The 20072-nt window shown below is 43.2% G+C and overlaps 1 protein-coding gene across 4 annotated transcripts in view; it reads left to right on the top strand.

Annotated features, from left to right (window-relative positions):
- Nucleotides 1-20072, top strand: part of SRPK1 (SRSF protein kinase 1) — a 25875-nt gene extending 5803 nt beyond the window's left edge. For 3 of the 4 annotated variants that reach the window (XM_042837402.1, XM_042837401.1, XM_042837399.1), the window contains 14 exons: nucleotides 7132-7250; nucleotides 8091-8199; nucleotides 8340-8427; nucleotides 8607-8694; nucleotides 10107-10213; nucleotides 10895-11060; nucleotides 12005-12030; nucleotides 12486-12699; nucleotides 12956-13378; nucleotides 14764-14864; nucleotides 15758-15865; nucleotides 16448-16517; nucleotides 16939-17031; nucleotides 17589-20072. In XM_042837402.1, the coding sequence (XP_042693336.1) occupies nucleotides 7132-7250; nucleotides 8091-8199; nucleotides 8340-8427; nucleotides 8607-8694; nucleotides 10107-10213; nucleotides 10895-11060; nucleotides 12005-12030; nucleotides 12486-12699; nucleotides 12956-13378; nucleotides 14764-14864; nucleotides 15758-15865; nucleotides 16448-16517; nucleotides 16939-17031; nucleotides 17589-17773 (1897 nt within the window). In that variant the 3' untranslated portion in view covers nucleotides 17774-20072. Of the gene's footprint in view, nucleotides 1-111; nucleotides 209-7131; nucleotides 7251-8090; nucleotides 8200-8339; nucleotides 8428-8606; nucleotides 8695-10106; nucleotides 10214-10894; nucleotides 11061-12004; nucleotides 12031-12485; nucleotides 12700-12955; nucleotides 13379-14763; nucleotides 14865-15757; nucleotides 15866-16447; nucleotides 16518-16938; nucleotides 17032-17588 lie in introns of all 4 variants that reach the window. The other variant, XM_042837403.1, reaches the window with a different exon arrangement.

Below are 20072 nucleotides of genomic sequence, written 5' to 3'. Positions count from 1 at the left end.
TGGGAGGTCTGGAGCTGCATGGTGCGCTTTTGTGTCCTTGTGCCGACTTTTCTCCTGTGACTTCTGACAAACTAATCATGGAATTTCTGTGTTCTGGTGTGCTGTGAGCAGTGGGGAGCTGTGTGATGGGTGTTCCAGCAGCACAGGCTTCCATCAGCCGTGAGGTGGCTGCGTGTTCTGCGGAGCTGGTGTGCTGGAAGCAGTGCAGGTGAGCAACAGATTGCTGGTTGGCTTCTGAGTCCTCTCCTCAGTGCTGTTTGAAGGGGAGCATTGCTGGAAGTTAACTGCAGACAGAACAGCTGTTAGTGGCTGAAGTAAGGCTGGCACATTACACTCAGTGTCATTTCCTATGCTGTAAGTGTTGCACCATGTGAATGAAAGCCTATGAAGTGGGAAGATTTGATACAAAACTATGCTGCTATTTAACCAAAAATGCAAATGCATTTTACTGATGGCTCTGGTAATTTGTAATGAAGTAAGCGCTTGTGGCAGCGTGCATTTTGCTGGCAGGTACAGTCTGTGGCTCTTTCTGTCTCTGTGTCACAAGCTCTGGGATCGCTGAGCTGTTCTTTGTCCTGGATACTGCTGTGTCTCAGACCCAGGGTTTAAAAAACTAGACTCCAAAATAACTGTCTGGATTGAGAGCAGTTAGACAAGAAGCAGAACAAATAGTTCTGTATTACAACTCATTTTTTCTGAATCGAGTAAAATGAGCATCTTAATAAAACCAGGCTGTGAGTCTGTGTGCTGCCTGGTTCATTGGGTATTTCATCAAGTCTAATGTTTTGCTTTAGCAGTGTTTTTATATTCCAGGAAAACAGAAACAGCAGCAGCTGTGTGTGGGGAATGAGGGGGACGAACTGATTGTTCCTTAGAGCAGTACTCTGTACTGCTGTAAGCATGACTAACTGCAGAGGTAACGGCAGCCATAAAGCTCTGGTGTGTGGCATGTTCTGAGAAACATGCATTTGCAGTGCTTTCTTCTGATGGAGTGCCTGGTGCCTCGGTCTGACTCTTGGGCTCTGCTGAGTAGGAGACGTTTTTCACAGTTCCTCCAACAGGTCCTCCGGCTGCCTCTGCTGGAGGAGGGAGGGCAGTGCAGGGCTCAGCTAGGGCAGTGCAACCTCTCCCTCTTCCCACATGGGTGCACTATTCAGCATCTTCAAGCAGATGGGTTTCCAGATATCTGTAATCTGGGCAGACTTTTACAGTGTGGTGAAACCTATCTTCTTTTTTCTTCCTCTCCAACTGAACAACAGTAGAATTGCTGGATGAGGAGCAATCAGGAAGCTGGTAATCTTTGTGCGCTCTGGAATGAAGAAAGTTCCTACCAGCGTCTCCAGTACTTTCAGTTTATTTCTGCATGTCTTTCTTGCGTCACTTTGTTGTTGCCTTTGGAGAGCCCTGGAGGTCTGGCAGCCCTCTTGGTCCTTCAGTTGCTTCCGGAAGGCTTTTCCTGGGACCAGGATCTCAGGTTATGTTTTTCCCACTTGTCTCTCATTGTTAATACCAGAGCTGCATTTCTTGTAAGTATTTTGGACGTACATCTAAAGCAGAGTCAGAACTTGATGCCTCGCCCACAAGATTTTTCATTCAAATACAGCAGTCATGACCAGACTTCTGCATGGCAGGATGTAAGCTCTGCTGGTTTCCATGGAAGTCCCTCGGGTTGTGTTGCTGGAATAGCAAATAATTCTGCAAACAGCTTGTTAAGTGCTTGCGTGGGGGAGTGGGTATGGGGAGCGAGAAACTTAATTGCCTCTGTTATTTGTACATTAGTGCCATTCTCATGTGAAATGCTTTATTACTTATCTTCAAACTGAACTCCCACCAACTACTGAACAGAAGTATATATTGGTGCCTCCGTGCTCGGTTCTTTCAGAACGGAATGTTCTGTCTCTGATCCCGTAAGCTCTCAGCAGTGGTATTCCTGTACACCTCAGCTGCGCAGTGATCGACCTGCAGCAGTGAGCGTGGCTCTCCTAGCACGTCTGCCCTCCTAGCAGCAAATGCTGGTTCTTCATTCAGAAAAACAGGGATGGAAGAGTGAAGGAATTGTGTAGAATTGCAAAATAACGTGGATTGTGCGCACATGTGCACAAGAACTTCTTTAGTGAGGTGACGGAGCACTGGAACAGGCCGCCCAGGGAGGTGGTGGAGTCTCCTTCTCTGCAGATATTCAAGACCTGACTGGACACCTACTTGTGCGTCCTGGTGTAGGGAACTGCTTTGGTAGGGGGTTGGAGTCGATGATCTCTGGAGGTCCCTTCCAACCCCTACTATTCTGTGATTATAGGCTCAGAACTCCTGTACAAATATGGCTCCCAAAAATTCCCTCAAGTATGTGTATTTTAAAAAGGGTAGAAAGAGTCAAATGCATACAAGAAAAAAAAGTACTTCTTACGATTTCAGGGTTTGCTTGCAGATCTTCTACATGTAAGCACATTGGAGGCTGGCATCAGAAGTAGCCATTTGTCTGACTAGATGTGCCTTAACATGGTCCTGAAATTGCAGGCACACTATGGAGTGAGATGCAGTCTGGCGAGCACAGTTCCCTTAAAGAGGCGTTGTTGTGATGTGCAGATGTGAAGATGGGGCAAGTATTAAATCTGGACTTTTTATCCTGCCATGTGGAGCTTCACGCTTTTGGATCCCCCTGCCCCGATAAAAACAAGGCACCTTACAGTGCTTGAAGCAGAGTCTTGCTGTGGTTTGGAGCAGTGGAAATCCCTGGGTGGATGGTGAAGGTGCTCCTTCAGCAGGAGGCTCAGATTGCTGCAGGGCTCATGCCTGTGTGTCCTACAGGATGGGGCAGATTACTCTTCAGTCTTAAATTCTCCAAAGTGAATTACATTTATGGATGCAAGTTTCACATGTGTTGTTTGTCTCCCGAATAAGGACTGCTAATGTTTGTAAAGGTAATGCTGGAGGCAGCCCAAAAATCATTTGGGTAAGCAGTCATCTTCAGCTTCCTGCAGATGGGCATCAGTTTTCCAGGTAGCAAAGGAATGACCAACTGAGATGAAGAGGATGAATAAGAGAAGTATTTTATTGTTTTTCATTATCACACAGTGGTTTGAAGACAAGGAAATATACCTGTTTTGAAGAAGTCACTTTTTCTTAATGGCTTTGAGTAAAACCACAGAATTTCCTTCTAGAAGCATCTTGTTACTGAGGTGGAAAAAACAAAGGAGTTCTGAGCTGTGAAAGTGGAACTGCATGCAGAGATTTGGAGGTTGGTGTGTCCTCCCTGGTGCTCTGCAGGGAGCGGCAGCGCAGCAGCACCACAGAGCCTGACTTTGCCCTGTGCAGGCCATGCTCGTGTCCCTGTTGTTGTTGGCTCTGCCTCTGTGCAAATCTGCAGGAGCACGCGTTGTGTAATCGGGGCTCCTTCCTGGTTTTTTACCTCATTTTTGTAGTGCAGACCAGACTCTGTGGGAAGCCGAGTAGTGAAAACAAAGTGTGTTTTCTCAACTCTTTGAAAGCTTTGTGGGAAACAAGTGATCAAACTCTGAGTTCTTCCAAATTGGGATTGCTGTGCATCGTTGTGTGAGCTTATAGGGTGCAAACTTTTCAGCTGCACAGCCAGCTGAATGGCATTCTTCTCTGACTCTCTTGGTTTAGAAGCACAGAGCTGGCTTCAGAAGAACCCCTCCTGTAATAACTGTCTTCTAGCAGAGCTCTGCATCGTGCTGCTAATGTCACACTGCTGGCCTCTCCCCCGTCACACGAGCAAGCAGGATAATCAGGCACAGGAAATGGCTATTAATTCCTTTACATTGCTGGAGAACAGTGTGAAGTGATTCCTGTGACGAACGCTCAATTCTCTGCGCTTTTTTTTGTTTTTGTTGATGGTTTTTTTTTTTTTATAAGATCTGGTGAAGATTTGCTTCCTCTCCTACTTTTTTGTTACTTCTGAGAGTAAAGGGTGCGTTTTTCTTGTAGCTCTGCAGGAATTGATGTGGAATTACTTCAGAAAATGCCTTTTTCACTTTGAATGCCCTTGCTGTGCTGTATCAGAAGGGTTGGGCAGTCAGCAGCCACCCTACCTTGCTGCTCGTCCCGCTTTGAATCCAGGGGTATTGAATAGGCAAATAAAACCGGCTGGTGCAGGAAGATGAAGCATCTGCCCAAATTCCTAATTTCATTAGAGGGAAGATGGAGACAGGTAAACATCAAAAGGAGATGAGTCTGTGCTCAACCAACCGCCGACACGATTGAATTTGCAGGAGATCAGCTGGGAGCAGCCCCTGGTCTCGCTGCAAGGCCCGTCACCTGCAATGCAGTGCTGTGCATCTGCAGCTAGGTGGTGGAGGCTGATCCCTCTCCTCCCTCCTGCACAAAGCTCGGCGGCGTTCGGCAGGAACCCTTTGGCCATCCATGTCCTCCCCTTCCTCAGCAGTGCCATCCAATTTTTAATGGCTTTTTTGAAAACTGCTGGGCTATCTTCAGGGATATCTGTGTCAATGGGAGGCCGCGCTTCCTGCAGGTGGGCTATCCTCATTTATTCTGTCTCGTGAACTGCAGTTCTTCGGGCATTCCTGGGGGGATGAGGACTTTTTCTGGGGAGGGGAGGGTGGTCTATGGGGATGGGTTCGTGAGAGTTCCGTAGGAATGCTAAGACAGAATGCCAGCTCCTATCTTCCTTCAGCAAAATACTACTTTGTAGTTGTGTAGTCAATTTTGGTGATGAATTAGTACATTGAGGGAGTTAAAGTAAAAGGTGATGGAGGTGTTTTCAGGGGAGAAAAAGTACCTTAAAATGTTTGATTTTCTTTTTTCTCGGAGGGTAAGCTGTTAACCATCTTTTTTTCCCCAAAGGGTTTTAATATATTTATCTGCATCTTGTAGTACTGCTGACAGCAGTTTTCAGCTGTCATCTTTAAATCCAGGGCATGGATTTTCCTTTGCAGCCTTTTGTGCCGGGCAGAGCCTTACCTGCGCAGGGGGTGCAGGCAGGTGAGGGCTGTGGTTTTGTGGGTTGTTTTTTCTTTGGTATTAATACATATCGGCGCTGATGAAGGCTCCTTTAATCCATATCTGCGGTTGATGTGGTCACTCGAGGGGAGGGAGGTGGTAAAATGTGTTGACATCTGATGGATGTTTGCAGCAAGACAAGGAATGAGATGTGTTTTGGAGGGGATTTTGTAAAGGAAGCAGCACTATAGAAATGTACGTGACCTGAACGGGGCTCTGTACTTCATTGTGGTGTAATGGGTTGTAATATACAAGCCAAATGCTTCATAGGAATTGGTTCTGGATCCCCAGGACAGGCTGGGCTGGGGGCTGCTGTGCTCAGCCCCTTCAGGATGGGTGCAGAAAGCCGAACAAACCGGCACAGTGCTTCCAGTAACTTCTGCCCTGGTGCACAAAATCTGTTATTGAAAGTAACTGTTATTGAAAAGCATTGGGACTGCAGAGCAGCATGGTGTTTTGTCTGCATCAGTGATTCTGAAGAGGAATAATCTTTTGAACCCATTCCTGTTTGCCAGATCTTACACAGGCACAAAGTGGAAATCTTCAAATGCATTGGGGAGAATTACTCCGCATTACTTATGCTGTGGGTGTGGCTGCTGGCCTTCAGTTCCCCATTCTGACCGGTTCGTTGTTCTAGTTCTCTGTTCCCTGTTTGTAGGATTCTGTGCATATTAGCACCCAGTCTCCCCTTCATGCCTTTTCTACCTGCTGTGATTTGGAGGCAGTCAGTGACTGTTTGCAGCTCCTTTGTCCCTGGAAGAATGCAGCACTTTTATTTTAAGAAGATTTTTGTTCTCCCAACTTTTTCCCTCTTATTCTTTTTTTTTTTTTTTTTTGTCTTGCCTGCTGACTCGTAGGGCAAAAATGATCCAGGTATGAAACATCCTGGGGCTGGATCAAGCTGATAAATGCCTCAGCCAGGCGGTCTGTCTGTCCATCTGGCAGTACTGTTGTAAGGCTCAGAACCTCTTGTAGGGTGCCTGTTTCGATAGGAGGTTGGACTCGATGATCTCTTGAGGTCCCTTCCAGCATCTTCAATCCCAAACCACTGCCTGCTTTGTTTATCTGTTCCTGAATTTGGCAATGAGCAGGGCTTTGTGGCTTTGAGCACAGAGCAGAAGGCATTGTGGGGTGCTGTAGTTGTATCTGGGATGACCTTGTGTCTCCTCTTGTATTTAATGAACTTCAGTTCCTACTGTAATTGCTTATATGTTCAGTCACAATCCTATTCGAAAGAGCAATTTTTTTTTTCCTTTTTGTGCTCTTTAGTTTGGTATTGAAGATAACCAAAGTCTTAATGTGTAGAAACAGAACATAATTGATGTATGAAATCACAGCAGGTGAATGTTGAACGTGCATTCTGCTGTGTAACTGCTAAAAAGTTGTGTTCGTTTTTGTCGTGAGTCGATGCAGCGGATGTGAGCTGACTCCAACTCGGGAGCTGCAGAACCTGCCTTCCAGAGCCCACGTGCATCCGCGGTACCCGCTGGGGTAACCTGCAGCTGTCTCAGAATTTAGTCCTCCCTTGAAGAAAACAAGGTGGATTTGAAATAGGGTCAAATATACCTACTGCTTCTCAGGGAAAACGGTCTCAATATGGGAAACTTCTGCTGATTCACACTGATGGAGACTGGGCGTCTGGAGTCTTAGAGGCAGCAGAATTGGTAGATGCTCATTTCATCTCTGGAGAGTGAAGGGAGTAAAGGGCACGGGTTCTGAAATGAGGTTAATTTTTTTCAAAAGGAGTAAGGGTTAATTGAAGGTAGTATTCAAAATATCCTTCGTGAGCATTTAAATCTTTGGTTTTGTGAGAGCATCTCAAAATCCAAATGTACTTCAGAAGGATCCTCTCTGAACAGAGGGCTGAGGAGGAGTTCACAGGCGCTGACATTTTGATGGACTCCCTGAGCTTTTGACTCACACTCTTGTCTGACCTTTTCTTGTTCTACTGTAAAAGTGAATCTGGGGCCTTAAGCTGTCTTTCTTGCTAGCATATGAAAAAATGTTTCTGCTGAAGGAGTAAAAGCATATAAAAATGAAAATTGTTTTTTTCTGGAGGCTGAGAAATACATCTCCATTATCTACAATCTCTTATACAAAAAGTGGGGTTCTGAATTGTGTAACGTGTGCGACGTGCGCTGTGCCCTCTTTCAGAGCCGACCCTCAGCACCGTGGCCCTGCTGCTCACTCTGAGAACGATCTTCCAGAGCAAGAAGAAGAAATCTTGGGGTCAGATGATGATGAACAAGAGGATCCAAATGATTATTGTAAAGGTAAGAACTTACCTGTTTAAGGTGTGGCTTTTTCAATGTAATTGAAAATTTCATTTGTTTTCCCATCTGCTGCAGACAGTTAAAATTAGACTATTTCTTTGATTATTTTAAATAGTTTTTGAAACTGGATGAAAATAATCATGGTTCCCAAACTAACCTGAAACAAACTGTTCTTCAAGATTGCTTCTGTTGTCAGTCAAGATTTGGGTTAGAGAGCTGTTCTTAATACATGTTTGCTTCTTGTCTGTCAGAAGACTTTCTAAATCAGCAAATGTAGACATCCAGTTCTTTTTCATTAGAAAAAATGATACTTTGAGCTAAATTTGAGCTTTCATAAACTGCGTTTTCCAAAGGTTGTTAGCCTAGTGAACCTCGGAAAGTGTTTCCTGCTGCTGCAGTGACGACCTGCGCTAAAGATGAGAAGTTGGTCAGGTTGGTCTGCCCAGAGCGGTGGTGTTGCCCCATCCCTGGAGTCTCCCAGGGTCAGAGCTGGAGGGGCTCTGAGCACCTGATGGAACAGTGGGCCTCCCTGTTCAACGCAGAGAGTGGGGTCAGATGCCCTTTAACAGTTCCTTCCAGCTCAAATGTTTCTATGATCGGTCCTCCTAGTTCAATTATACTAAGATATTTTTCAGTCCAGCTATAGGGCTCAACACTGCTCTGCCTCTAATTTATATTCTGGCGCGACCTGGTTAGATAAACATTTGTATTTGTGTATGTGATTATAGATACTTAAACACATCAAGTACGTATGCCTCAAGTTGTGATGCTTGTTCCACATACCTGTTCTTTAGCACTTGTACGATCCCTTATTATACCAACCTCCCACTGTTTTTTCAGGTGGCTATCACCTTGTGAAAATTGGAGATCTCTTTAATGGACGCTACCATGTGATTCGGAAGCTCGGATGGGGCCACTTCTCCACTGTCTGGCTGGCATGGGACATCCAGTAAGTGTTCCTTTGCACGAGTGCTTCAGCCTTTTTTTTTGCTGATATATTTCTCTTGCATACCAGAGCTACTTAGGATAATTCTGGAGACTAACTTAGGAGTGCTAACAGTCTCCAATTTACTTACCATGTGTGCATAGAGGGAAGAGATTTGTGGCAATGAAAGTGGTAAAGAGTGCGGAGCACTACACAGAAACAGCACTGGATGAAATCAAGTTGCTAAAATCGGTGAGTGTGAGAGTGGGGCTCAACTTAATTCACTTCTGGGAGTTCAGGTTAGTCACATTCTTGATCTTTCTGGATTATCTTGCGGTGCTTCCTAGTGCAACGGATGTGCTCTGCAAAGTGTATTCTTGCCTGGTTATCACCTGAAGGCAAACGAAGATGACCCTCTTTTTTCTCTGCAGGTTCGCAACAGTGATCCAAATGATCCAAATAAAGAGAGAGTTGTTCAGCTATTAGATGACTTCAAGATTTCAGGAGTTAATGGTTCTCGTATCCTTTTGTAGAAGAAAGTCAGAGCTTTGCGTAGAGGTGTGAGTTCCCTGTGTAGCTGTCATGCCAGGGGCTGGCCTAGGCTTCCATTTCACTGCCTGAGGAAACCTGCTGTGAAATCATTGCTCTCTGAGGGCTTCTGTTGCCTGCAAAGCTCAAATCTAGAATCATTCAGCCTGACGTGATATGCCACAGTTGTGGAGACGATGCTGCTTAGTCATGCCTTTAACATAAGAGCTGGGGGTGGCCACATCTCATTTGTGAGACAGGTCTGAGTGGCTTTCTGGTCAAAATACCTTTCCCATCTATCCCAACTCTTCAATTTTGCAGGCAGCCTAGCGGTAACTTTTTATTTAAGTAAAGCATTGCAAAATGTCAAGGTGAATAATTAAAAACAGCAAGCATGTATGTGGTCTGTAACCTGATAAAGTGATTTTCTAGCTAGGGAAACATCTTACCTTGGCCTTTACCAACAGTGTTAAGAGGTTTAAAATGTATTGTTTTGAAAATATCCTATAATTTCATGAATTACCTTCTAATAGGCAGCTATTTGTAGGAAGTGGTACTAATGCATCCTTTCGGTTTGAAAGCTGGATTTGCTTTTGAATGTTTCTGCTTTGCAGCATCTTGAACTTTATATCAGTGAGAGTTACTGTGCTGATGGAAAGGATCAGGCTGTAGGTTATAAAGTTTCTAAAGCTTTTAGAAAGCTGAGTACCTACATAATGCATTTCCTCAAACGTTCTTCCAGAACCTAGCTCTGAGTAAATGCTGACTTGATCTTGTATTTCTTTCACTTTTATGAAACACACACATGCTTCCTGACACTGTAAAGGAGTAGTGTGACTCCTGAGATCTTACAGAAAAAAGGCAAATAATGTAAACGTTATTGAAGCCCGGGATTGCAGAAAGTTTCTTATGCAGGTAAAGAGGTGGTGGGGTTGGTAACTTAGAGTAACTTGTTTGGAGGTGACTTATGAAATAGAGATCTGATTATGTTTTCAGATATTACTGGTGCAGAGATATCTGGTGTTGGGTTTTGCCTGAGGCAAGAAAATGAATTGTTCCAAAGCTGACATTGTTAGCTTGAAGCTGTTTCAACACTAGCAGGAAATAGTAATGCGCTGTTGCTTGTGTAGCTGGCCTCCACCCACAGCCAGGAGATTGCTACTGCTGCTTTAGACCATTATTGCAACCAGCTCCTGCTTTTTATTTTACATCTTAGATGACAGCACTGATGTCTGTAATAGGGTGGTGCTGTTACGGAAGCCAGCTGCTCTCAGCTGTGTCAGAAGGATGAGGGTTCTTCAGTGTAGAAACAAAGGATTGGTAGATTTATTTCAATTCTCAGTCCTGAGAATGTAGGGCTCCTTAGGTCAGGAGTTCCATCTTTTTTCTTGACTCTCTTCTAGATATCTGTATGGTGTTTGAAGTTTTAGGGCATCATCTCCTGAAGTGGATCATCAAGTCAAATTATCAGGGGCTCCCGCTCCCTTGTGTCAAAAAGATCATCAAACAGGTATGTTCCAGTTCTGGCTGCACTGTGCCCTGTGACCCAGTGAGAAGTTACAGATGATGGGGGCTGGGAACGTCTTTTTCAGGTACAAGAAAACAGAAGTTAAAAATCAGTAGTATGTCTCTTTTGCAGCAAAGTCGTTTTTGGGTTAAAATTCACTTTCTCTACTGCAAAAATCTTCTGATACAGATATTTTCTGTCTCTCAAACCCTGATGGAATGCCAGTTTTGCTTTTAATCTCTTCTTACCCTGATTGTTCCTCACAAATGCAAGTAATTCTTAAATTGTCACAGTGCAGTGTTTAATAATGGACTAGCAAGTGAAACCTGTTCTTCCTCCCGCATGGTTCCCTACTTCTACCTCTGAAATGGAGGGCAGAGGAGAGCGTGAGTTTTTTGTATGGCATTGAAATTTTGATTTTCAGCTGTGCTAAGTTAAATAATGACAGCAAAAAGAGAAATTTGAATTCATAATTAAAATCTTTATGCAAATCTGTATGTTCTAGAACTCTGAAATTAACACTGGTCACATTAGCACTAATCTGGAGTATTCTGAAAGACAGCCGTCCTCAGTAGGTTCAGACCATTGTTGGCAGCTATGAATTCTGGTTTTGCAAATTCATTCAATTTTGGTTTATAATTATTTGCTTTTCTAATGGCCAGTTTCCTTCTCTCCTGTCTGTAGGTTCTACAAGGCCTGGATTACTTGCACACGAAGTGTAGGATCATCCATACAGATATTAAACCTGAAAACATTCTTCTGTGTGTTAATGACCAGTACATCCGCAGACTGGCTGCAGAAGCAACAGAATGGCAGAGATCTGGGGCCCCCCCACCATCTGGCTCTGCAGGTGTTTTTTCATAAGAGTTGGTGCTATTTCCCCATCCCTCCCCAAGATGTAACTGATTTCACTGGAGAAAACTTCTCCGCTAAGCACAGTGGAACAATAACGGAAGTAACTATTGAAAGGGCAAATGCAAATTATGAAGTTAACCATTTTAACTCGAAGTGCCTAGGAGCATAGTCATTTGCATAAGAAAAAACGGAGCAGGGATACATCCATGCTGAGATCTGCTTTTAATGTAGCTTTGTTTTTATCGAGTGTAGGTGAAGTGATAGGACAGTCAGTCTAGTATAGAATGTGCTGCATGTTAATGCTGTCAGAACTACTAGAGTAAGAATAAGGGGAGGTACTCTTAGCATTTTCTACCAAAGTATTTCCTTTATTGCATCATGCTGATAAAGTCCATTTTGGGAAGGTCTCAACAAAATGATTTACCTTCTCAAGCTGTCAGTTCGCTTACTGACATTTCTAAAGAGCTGAGGGCAGATTTTCAGTTGTTGGTCTACAGAGTATTCATCTGTATCAGTGGGTAGTTCCCAAGAACTACTGCAGTATGTACTGAAAAGCTCCATCAGTCTTAATTTTAAAACATCAGCATTTCGCTGAGCCCATTGCAACATGGCTTAGCTGGGCTAGGTTAGGGAACCATGGTATTTTAATATTTTGGTTTGCATTTTCTTTTCAGTAAGATGCATGATGTATGCAGTAAATGAAGCTGCATGACAGGAACTGTAGGTCTTTGATATCAGTCAAGCAAGTCTATAATCTCGGGTTTTAATTACATATTTGCTCATTTAATGATTTTCTCATCTCTTTTTATTCTTGCTTTACTTGCATAGAGAAAATGTTGTTACAGGTTCTCATAGGAAAAAGCTTATCTTAAGATAAGAATCTGGTTGCAGTTTTTGAATAGAAACATACTGATTTACTAATCTCGCTTTCCATTTCAGTGAGTACTGCACCACAGCCAAAACCAGTAAGTGTAATTGCTCATATGTAAGTATCCATCTACTGCATTGTTTCATAATCTGGTTGGCAGTAAAGGAGAGCAAACTTACTATAAGATCAAAAGGAAAAGTGTAATTTGTTTGTCATAAATGTAATCATCAGATTCGGTACTGTCTTAGAGATATCATAGTTCTGTTTCAAAAATACCACCATCAATTATCTCATTGGTGGTTTGGGGTCTGTTGTGAAGGTGACTGCTGTCTGTGCAGTCTGGGGTCCCTCATAGCAGGGCCAGGACAGAAATGTGCTGGTAAGAGCAAAAGACAACTGCTCTAAAAACCTTTGAATCTGCTTTGCTTCTGGGAGAACTGTCCCTGGAGTTTTCATCCCAGACTGCTTCCTCTGATGTTGAATACATTAAAACTTGACTTGTGTTAGACTGAAATATGAAATACTAAGTGAAATGTGACTGCTGCTTTGTAGGCTGACAAAATGTCAAAGAATAAGAAAAAGAAGTTGAAAAAGAAGCAGAAGCGTCAGGCGGAGTTATTAGAGAAGCGAATGCAAGAGATAGAGGAAATGGAGAAGGAAGCAAGCCCAGGGCAGGCAAATCCTGAGGAGGATGAAGAAGCTCAGAGCCCTCTGAAAGTACTCCTGAAAGTTAGTTCACCCTGTGAAGATGTGGACAAAAAGAAAGGTATGGACCAAAAATATTGCTGGGGTAGCAGTGTTCTTTCACTCATACTGGGCATCTTTAAGAGAGGTGGCTCTTCGACATGTTTGTGTGACATTCTACCTGTCTAAAGAGGCTAGTCAATGTGGTTTTATAAATTGAGTTAATTAATGATTGTGTTCAGGTACATTTTGAGAACTCTGCATTTCTGAGGCCGAACGGCTTTGGCTCTTACTTTTTATAGAATATTCTGCTCTCTTCTCCTTTCCCATTCTTCCAGCTGAAGTCATCGTACATGAACAGTCTGTTCTAATGGAAAGCAGCATAGAAAAATGTGTAACAGAAATAAATTGCAACGGTGTGATACGAATGTCGGACTTCCCAGACTCTGGCAGTCAAGGGTCTGTGCGACTTGAGGATGACCTTCACAACGCCAATGACTGCGGCGACCACCCTCACACGCAGGAGAGCTTCCGCAGCTGTCATTACAGCCAGCGTAACGGTGGCGTGGAGAACGGGCCTCGCGCTGCGGCGTCGGACTCTTTCGTGCCCTTAGTTTCAGAAGATTCCATGGTGTGTCAGCCTACTTCCAGCGAAGAGCAATCATTCAACGAGCAGGAGATCAGCCATTTGCAAGAAAGCATCCGGACAGAGATGCCATCAGAGGACGAGAATGAGAATAATAGCCCAGCAGACAACAAAGGTACAAGAGGAGCCGCGTGAGAAAGGGCTCCTTTCTCCTTGATGTGGTACAACACTATCAGCATAGTGATAGAAACCACCTTTTTGTAGGCTGAAGTTATAAGAACAAGTTATTTGAACCTTTTTCTGCCAGGAGTAATTAACCTGACAGTCTTACTCTGAAACTGTCATTTGTACCTTCCAGTTGTGGCTGTAGCTCAGTTCTGGCTATTGAATCCACAAATGCTTCCACTGAAAAAATACATTTGTATTTCAGTATAGGAACACTGTTTCCTTGAAAAAGTATTCCTTGTGTGATTTTTCAGTATGGTTAGGAACTTAAATTTACTTGTCACTGGCTCTTCCATTGTAGGCTAGGTAGTTAGGTGTCTTTGGATAGCTGTTCTCCACAATATGAGCAGAACTAACTTCTCTCAGTTACTTGAGATGAGGACATAGTTTCCCAGAACTGGAAAGTCTGAAACAAAGGTTATACAGGGGGGGAAAAAAATGCTTCAATAATTTTATTTAAAGTGATTTAAGGGGGAGAGGAGAAGCTACAAGGCATGTGGGTTTACGAAAAGATTCAACAGTCAGTAATGTGCTGCAGTTAACAATAAACAACATGGAATGACTTTAAGAAATTGAATCAACTGATGAATCTCTCTTTTTTTTGCATATTTGAGTGAGGGTCGGCTCAAGAATATCTGCTTGGAGTTGGAGGGAGAAGCTCACACTTGTAATTCTCTTAAATTTCTCAGTAGCACTTTCTTGGCAGAGCACTGCTACAGAATTATGTGAAAAAGCAGCAAGTGAAACTTAAGATATTGACATTTTGGCTGCATGTAGTTGAATGGCCCTGTTAGATTACTAGCTTTACTTCATAGAACTCTCCCCATCTTGCATTCACGATCTGCAGCTGGATGTAATTTAGTGAGCCAGTATTGTTGCTCTCCACCAGGTTCAGTGAGGTGGTTTTTTTTCCAGTATATACTTCAGCTGCTGCAACTGTCTGTGTTACTCCAGTGACTGATGACTGTCAAGAAGATGCTGTTGCATGTGGACTCCTTTCCTTCAAGGGTTTAGGAGGACCTCTTAAAGACTTGTTTTACTTCTGGCAGTGCCCTTATTTAAAAATCATGTATTGATACAGGCAAACTTTTAAGTCTGTACTGGAAAACAGTCCTCCCTGCATATTTTTGCTTGTCCTTCTCCTTAATAGTGGTGTCTCTTCTTGTTCGCACCACGGACTGAAGTTGATTTTTATACTTTGGCTTCAGAGAGGGAAAAGTTCAGATCTTTAAGCAAAAATCTCATGTGGGTGGGGAGAGGGCTTATAGGATTTGGATGACAGATGGTGATTCTGTCCATAGAGCTTTAATCAGCTGTTGTACATGATGCCTCTAGGAAAATCAACTGCTGGGAATTTCCTTCTTAATCCTCTTGAGCCCAAGAATGCAGATAAGCTTAAGGTGAAGATAGCTGACCTAGGAAATGCCTGCTGGGTGGTAAGTTTTAAAAACTTCTCGCATCAACTCTTTAAATCTGCTGATTCGTTTGCGGTGTGCCAAGGCTGAATATATGAAAACAGAATCCTTTTTGTACCTGCTTGGAAACGCAGTCATAATTTTAAACTGCTTGAAAAAAAGTAGCTGGGACCGGTGATCCAAAGAAAGAAATGATCCTTCAATGTAAGATTTCAGCCTATGTTTTGGGTGCCTCTTTGGTCATTAGATTAACTCTAATTAGGCCTTTGAACAGTGTCACATACAGTGTGTAGAAATCTGCGTATGTGAAACTTCTGAGGGAGTCTACAGCTCCTCTGGGCAAGGTTGAAAAGAACTGCACTGTGTCTGGCTGTGTGCTTTATTAGCTTGTCAAACCATTTCACTGAATTCGTGAGTACATGAAAGAGACTCATAAATAGTTTTATTCTTTGATGATTGTTCTATACTGCTTTTAAATGTTTGAAATGTAAAATGGAATAAATGTCTGTTTTATGTGACTTTTAAAGGGGCAAAATACTTGAGATCTTAAAGGAAAATAAAGTGTTTCAGACTCTGTTCTGAGTCAGGTTTGCAGTGTCTGGCAAGGCTGTCTGTGGTGCTGACCTGCTGTATGGTGGCTGATAGATCTGATAGAAAGGGTGCAGACTCTGAAACAGTTCTCCCTGTTCTACTTCTGTGGCTTCTTTGTGTTGCTGGACTGCCTTACTAAAGTAATGTCTCATGTAGAGCAGTTAAACGGTACTTGTAGGAATATAAGGAACAACTCAACAGAGATCTGCAGCTTAGGTGAAATTTAATGGCAGTGAGCTTTGATCTGCTCTGGCCTTTCAGGCTATTGATTTTTCTCCTTTAAACAATCTCTGCCCAGTGAGTAAAACGTTTCTTCTGTTTAGCACAAGCACTTCACTGAAGACATCCAGACAAGACAGTACCGATCCTTGGAGGTGTTGATAGGGTCGGGGTACAGCACCCCTGCTGACATCTGGAGCACGGCTTGTATGGTGAGTGCTGGCATCCAGGGGATTGTAGGCTGCTGCTGTGAAGCGTTCTGGTAAACTTGTGTGCTCTGTGCACTCTGCAGCCCGCTCAATCACTAGCCAGGTCTAGCAAAACAGACAAACAAACAAAAACAACCAGACAAACCCAGCAACCTTTGAAAGTCAGGGTTTTGTTGTACAGTGCTAGCAGAGTTCAAATAGAACTGTACCTTAATGTCATGCTTTGTTGAAGAGCAAGGGGACTGTGCAGTTCTCAATTTGTATAAAGGACCTTCTTGCTGCATCCAGCACTGTTTCATAGATATTATCTCAGTATTCTAATCTCATATGTTCTCTGCATATTTGAAATCATTAGAAAATCTCCAAAATTTCCCATAGCTATGCCCATGATGTTTTTTCGTGCTGTCATTTAAACTACAGAACGATTGTGCATCTTGAGATGGCAATAGCATACTAGAATTGTGCAGGTTATTCTCTTGTCTGCTTTTGTTCTGGTGAGCAGAGGCAGGTAGAATCAACCTGCAGTACTTCTAGCAACATGTGAAGTGCATTGAAGTGATTTAATTTTGCTTATTTCTGTTTTAGGCCTTTGAACTAGCAACAGGAGACTATCTGTTTGAGCCTCATTCTGGAGAAGACTACTCACGAGATGAAGGTACACTTATCTAAGTCTTTTTTTGGAAATAGGATATGGAATACAACAAATCCTTCTTCAGAATGAGAGCCTTCTCTTAGGAACAATGTAAAATCATTTAGCCAAATTATTGATGTTAAGGGACTGCTGCGCTTGACCACGTGCAGTAGAAGTTCACATTCTTGTTCCTGGTATCCTCTATTCCTTTAACCCCTAGAATCTCTTGTCTTGCTTCTCTAACTCATCATTCCTGCATCTCTTCATCCTCATACTCTGAGTTCTTGTCTTTGCTGTTGTAATCTGATTTTGGGTGGATGCCCAGGTAGTTTCTGAGAGAGATTGTAACTTTGTCCATAATGTTCCAGGGAAGGAAACTGTGACATACAGAAAGATGTCTTTTGTGGATATGTTACACTGTCTTTTCTTTTGGAAAAAAACGCAGATCACATTGCTTTGATCATAGAACTTCTGGGGAAAATACCTCGCAAGCTCATTTTGGCAGGAAAGTATTCCAAGGAGTTTTTCACCAAAAAAGGTAAAAGGAAATGAAGCAAATGTTTGTTTGTCTGTTTGTTTGTTTGTTTTCCCTTTGCCCCACACTCAAATAAACAAAAGTACCTTGCTGAAAATAGCTCTTAACAATAGATGCCAGCAAAGATGGCTCTTTTAAAGTCTCTCTGCTTTATGAGAGGCTTTCTGTGGAGGAGAAAAAAAAGAAAAAAGACAAAATTGCAGCTACATATAAAATATCCTTGTCTGATTGCTAAAAATACACGGAGCCTTGTTACTTGTCGTCTTGGTTGTGGATCAAATGCAGCAGATTGAAAAACAGTGCTGTACATGTTTATCATAGAATTACCAGGACTGGAAAAGACCTCCAAGGTCATCTAGTCCAACCGTAATTTCTTCAGACTGGAGGAGGCAAGAGTTCTAGTGTAGTTTTCCTTCAGCATGCCCCACAATTTTATCTTCCTCCCGCTTAACTATTTGGGACAGCTTTTTGAATTCAGTCTGTGCTGTTTGCTGTTATTTCAGTTATTTGGCTGTTCTGCTGCCATGCCTTGCAGTTAACATATCTATCTTGCTTTTCAGGTGATCTGAAGCACATCACTAAACTGAAGCCCTGGGGCCTTTTCGAAGTCTTGGTGGAAAAATACGAATGGTCCCAGGATGAGGCAGCTGCATTCACAGACTTCTTACTACCGATGTTGGAGCTGATCCCAGAGAAGCGAGCCACAGCAGCAGAATGTCTCAGGCACCCCTGGCTTCTCTCTTAGGGGCTTCAACCCAGCGCCACTGTGCTGCACTCTGGTTTACAGCATAGGATACACACACCCAGCTGCCCCTTCCCAGATCTGTTTTTTTTTTCCTTGTTCAGTTTGAGCGTGAAGTTCTTCCTTCAAGGCTTCCAAGATTTTAGATAAATCTTAACCCATTGTCCTGAGTTTGCTGGTGTGACTCAGTGGGGACTCTTATCCAGTGCGTGTCATCTTTGTTTTGCCTTGATTGGGCTTCACCAAAGACTAATTGACTAAAACATCAACTTTTCCCTGAGTCTTCTTGTATGGTATGCACTGTGTTATGGATGTATGCTCAGATATGCGCCCTTACCTAAATCTTAACTCTCCTTTCATCATAAGGAGGATGTGAAGATCTGAACTCATCTCACTGACTCAGGAGTCAGTTTCCCACTGTTGGGGTAGGAAGTAACAGATGGCACCATGGTGGTGTTAGTTCCTTGTAGAGCAAAGACCTCAAAATCCTCCATCGTTTTCTAGGTGTCTGCTGTATTCATTGCTTTCAGTCACATAATTCTTTAGTTCTAGCTGCTTAAATTTCTTGAGATGAGCTATTTAAATCTAGATTTTTAGTATCATTTGCTTCTTCCTCTGAAGTGCCCTCTCCCTTTACTTGTCCCTCCTGTCTTCATAGGCAGAATAGTTTCTGAATTCAGTGACGCTTTCTACTTGCTCTCTAACACCTCAGCCTGTGACTAAAAGGTGACAAGCAAAAAAAGCAAAAGCTGGAACGTAATCAACGCACAACCTTCAGCATGCAGATAGGTGCGCCTTTGGGCTGCAGAGAGGTGATGCAGGTGACTTCTCATGCTTTAGCGAGCTGTACTTTTTTTTTTTATCCCTTCCTGGCACTTCTGTGCCTTGCTTGAGGTAGTTGCACCAGTGAAGTGGCCCTCACTAATGCAGTCTGCTCCGGCCCTTTTGACCATTCACATTTTTTCCCAGAAAGAGTGGGCAGCATCTGTGTCACAGCCATGCTATCACCCTCGACTTCAAAACTCAACATTTGAAAGCCTGATACTCTTATTTTTTTAAATTTCTTTCAGGTGATGGCCTTTAGGAATAACTTCCCAGATTGGGATTGCCTTTTCTTTTCTGGGCCATTAGCACTAGGAGGGCTGGAAGAGAGCTGATGGACTTTCCTCTGTAGATACTGGTTTAGTTGCTTGTAGAGTTACCCCAAATCATAATGCTCTGTGAGATTTCTGCATTAACTTCTCAGAGGGGGTTGGATGTGATAAGTAAATGAATTAATTTTAATTAAATCTAAATCACTGTGGCGTATAATAGTTTTACGATGACTTCTTTAAGGCTTCCCATCCTGTTGCAGAGTCAGTGCATCCAACTCTGAAGTAAGAGCTGGCAGTGTTGAGGCTTCAGAGACACGTCTTCTCCCTGGACCAAATGGGGCTATGGATTCGTGGTTGCTCTCAGAGCACTGAAGTTCCTCTAGGAACTCACTGGAGGCCACGCAGATCTGAGACTGTTGCGTTGCCGAAGCTGCCAAGAAGGCTGTTTCTGTCACTTTGTGTGTTGAAAATCCTGGTTCATTATAGTTGTTCATTCATAAACCTCTGTCATTTAATCCACTTAAAGAGTTGCTCCAGTCTAGTGCCTGACTGGGCTAATTAACACAGATCATGCTGCATGTTCTTTTAGGGGTAGGTCGGATTGTCTATGCATATAATCTAAAATTAATGAAGGTAACGCACCAAATTGGTTTAAACTGCTGATTTGACCTCTCTTTCCCTTCTGTTCGGAGCTTTTCCAGCTGCGTATCACTTCCATGTCTGTTACAGAAGGACCGCAGTCAAGACTGGATTCCAAAACACCCACCACCTACAGACTGTGAAGATATATTGGCAGGGCGAATGATTTCTCTTGTCTTGACAGCTCATCCCACCCTGTTGTGCTTCAGCCCGGCTGGTGCAGGAACTTTTCCTGGAAGAGCTTTGCACATCAAGAGCTCCTTCCCTTCCTGCCGCAGTTCCCCCTCCCACACCTGCAGGAGGACAATTTTTTACCTTGGTTGCTGAGGATGGAGCCAAAGTGTGAGTTGGAGACTGCAGCAGCAGCTGTCGGGGTTCAGCGTTGTTCCACGTGCTCATTCACTTGGGTTTGTGAAGTCCCCAAATTGCCGTAAAGTGCTCACAAAGGATTTGTACTTGCTGTGTCAGTCTAAAACCTGAAGGAAAATACATTTTTATTCTTTCTACTTGGGTGCTTCGTCGTCTTTCTTTGTGAAAGCTCTACAATAAACAGACTATTTAATTACTCA

Source organism: Centrocercus urophasianus, unplaced genomic scaffold (assembly GCF_019232065.1).
Source record: "Centrocercus urophasianus isolate 14NV4802_14NV808 unplaced genomic scaffold, USGS_Curo_1.0 seq_70, whole genome shotgun sequence".
NCBI classification, from domain to species: domain Eukaryota; kingdom Metazoa; phylum Chordata; class Aves; order Galliformes; family Phasianidae; genus Centrocercus; species Centrocercus urophasianus.
The sequence above is the reverse complement of the archived record's forward strand: the minus strand, read 5'-3'. Positions and strand labels throughout refer to the sequence as shown.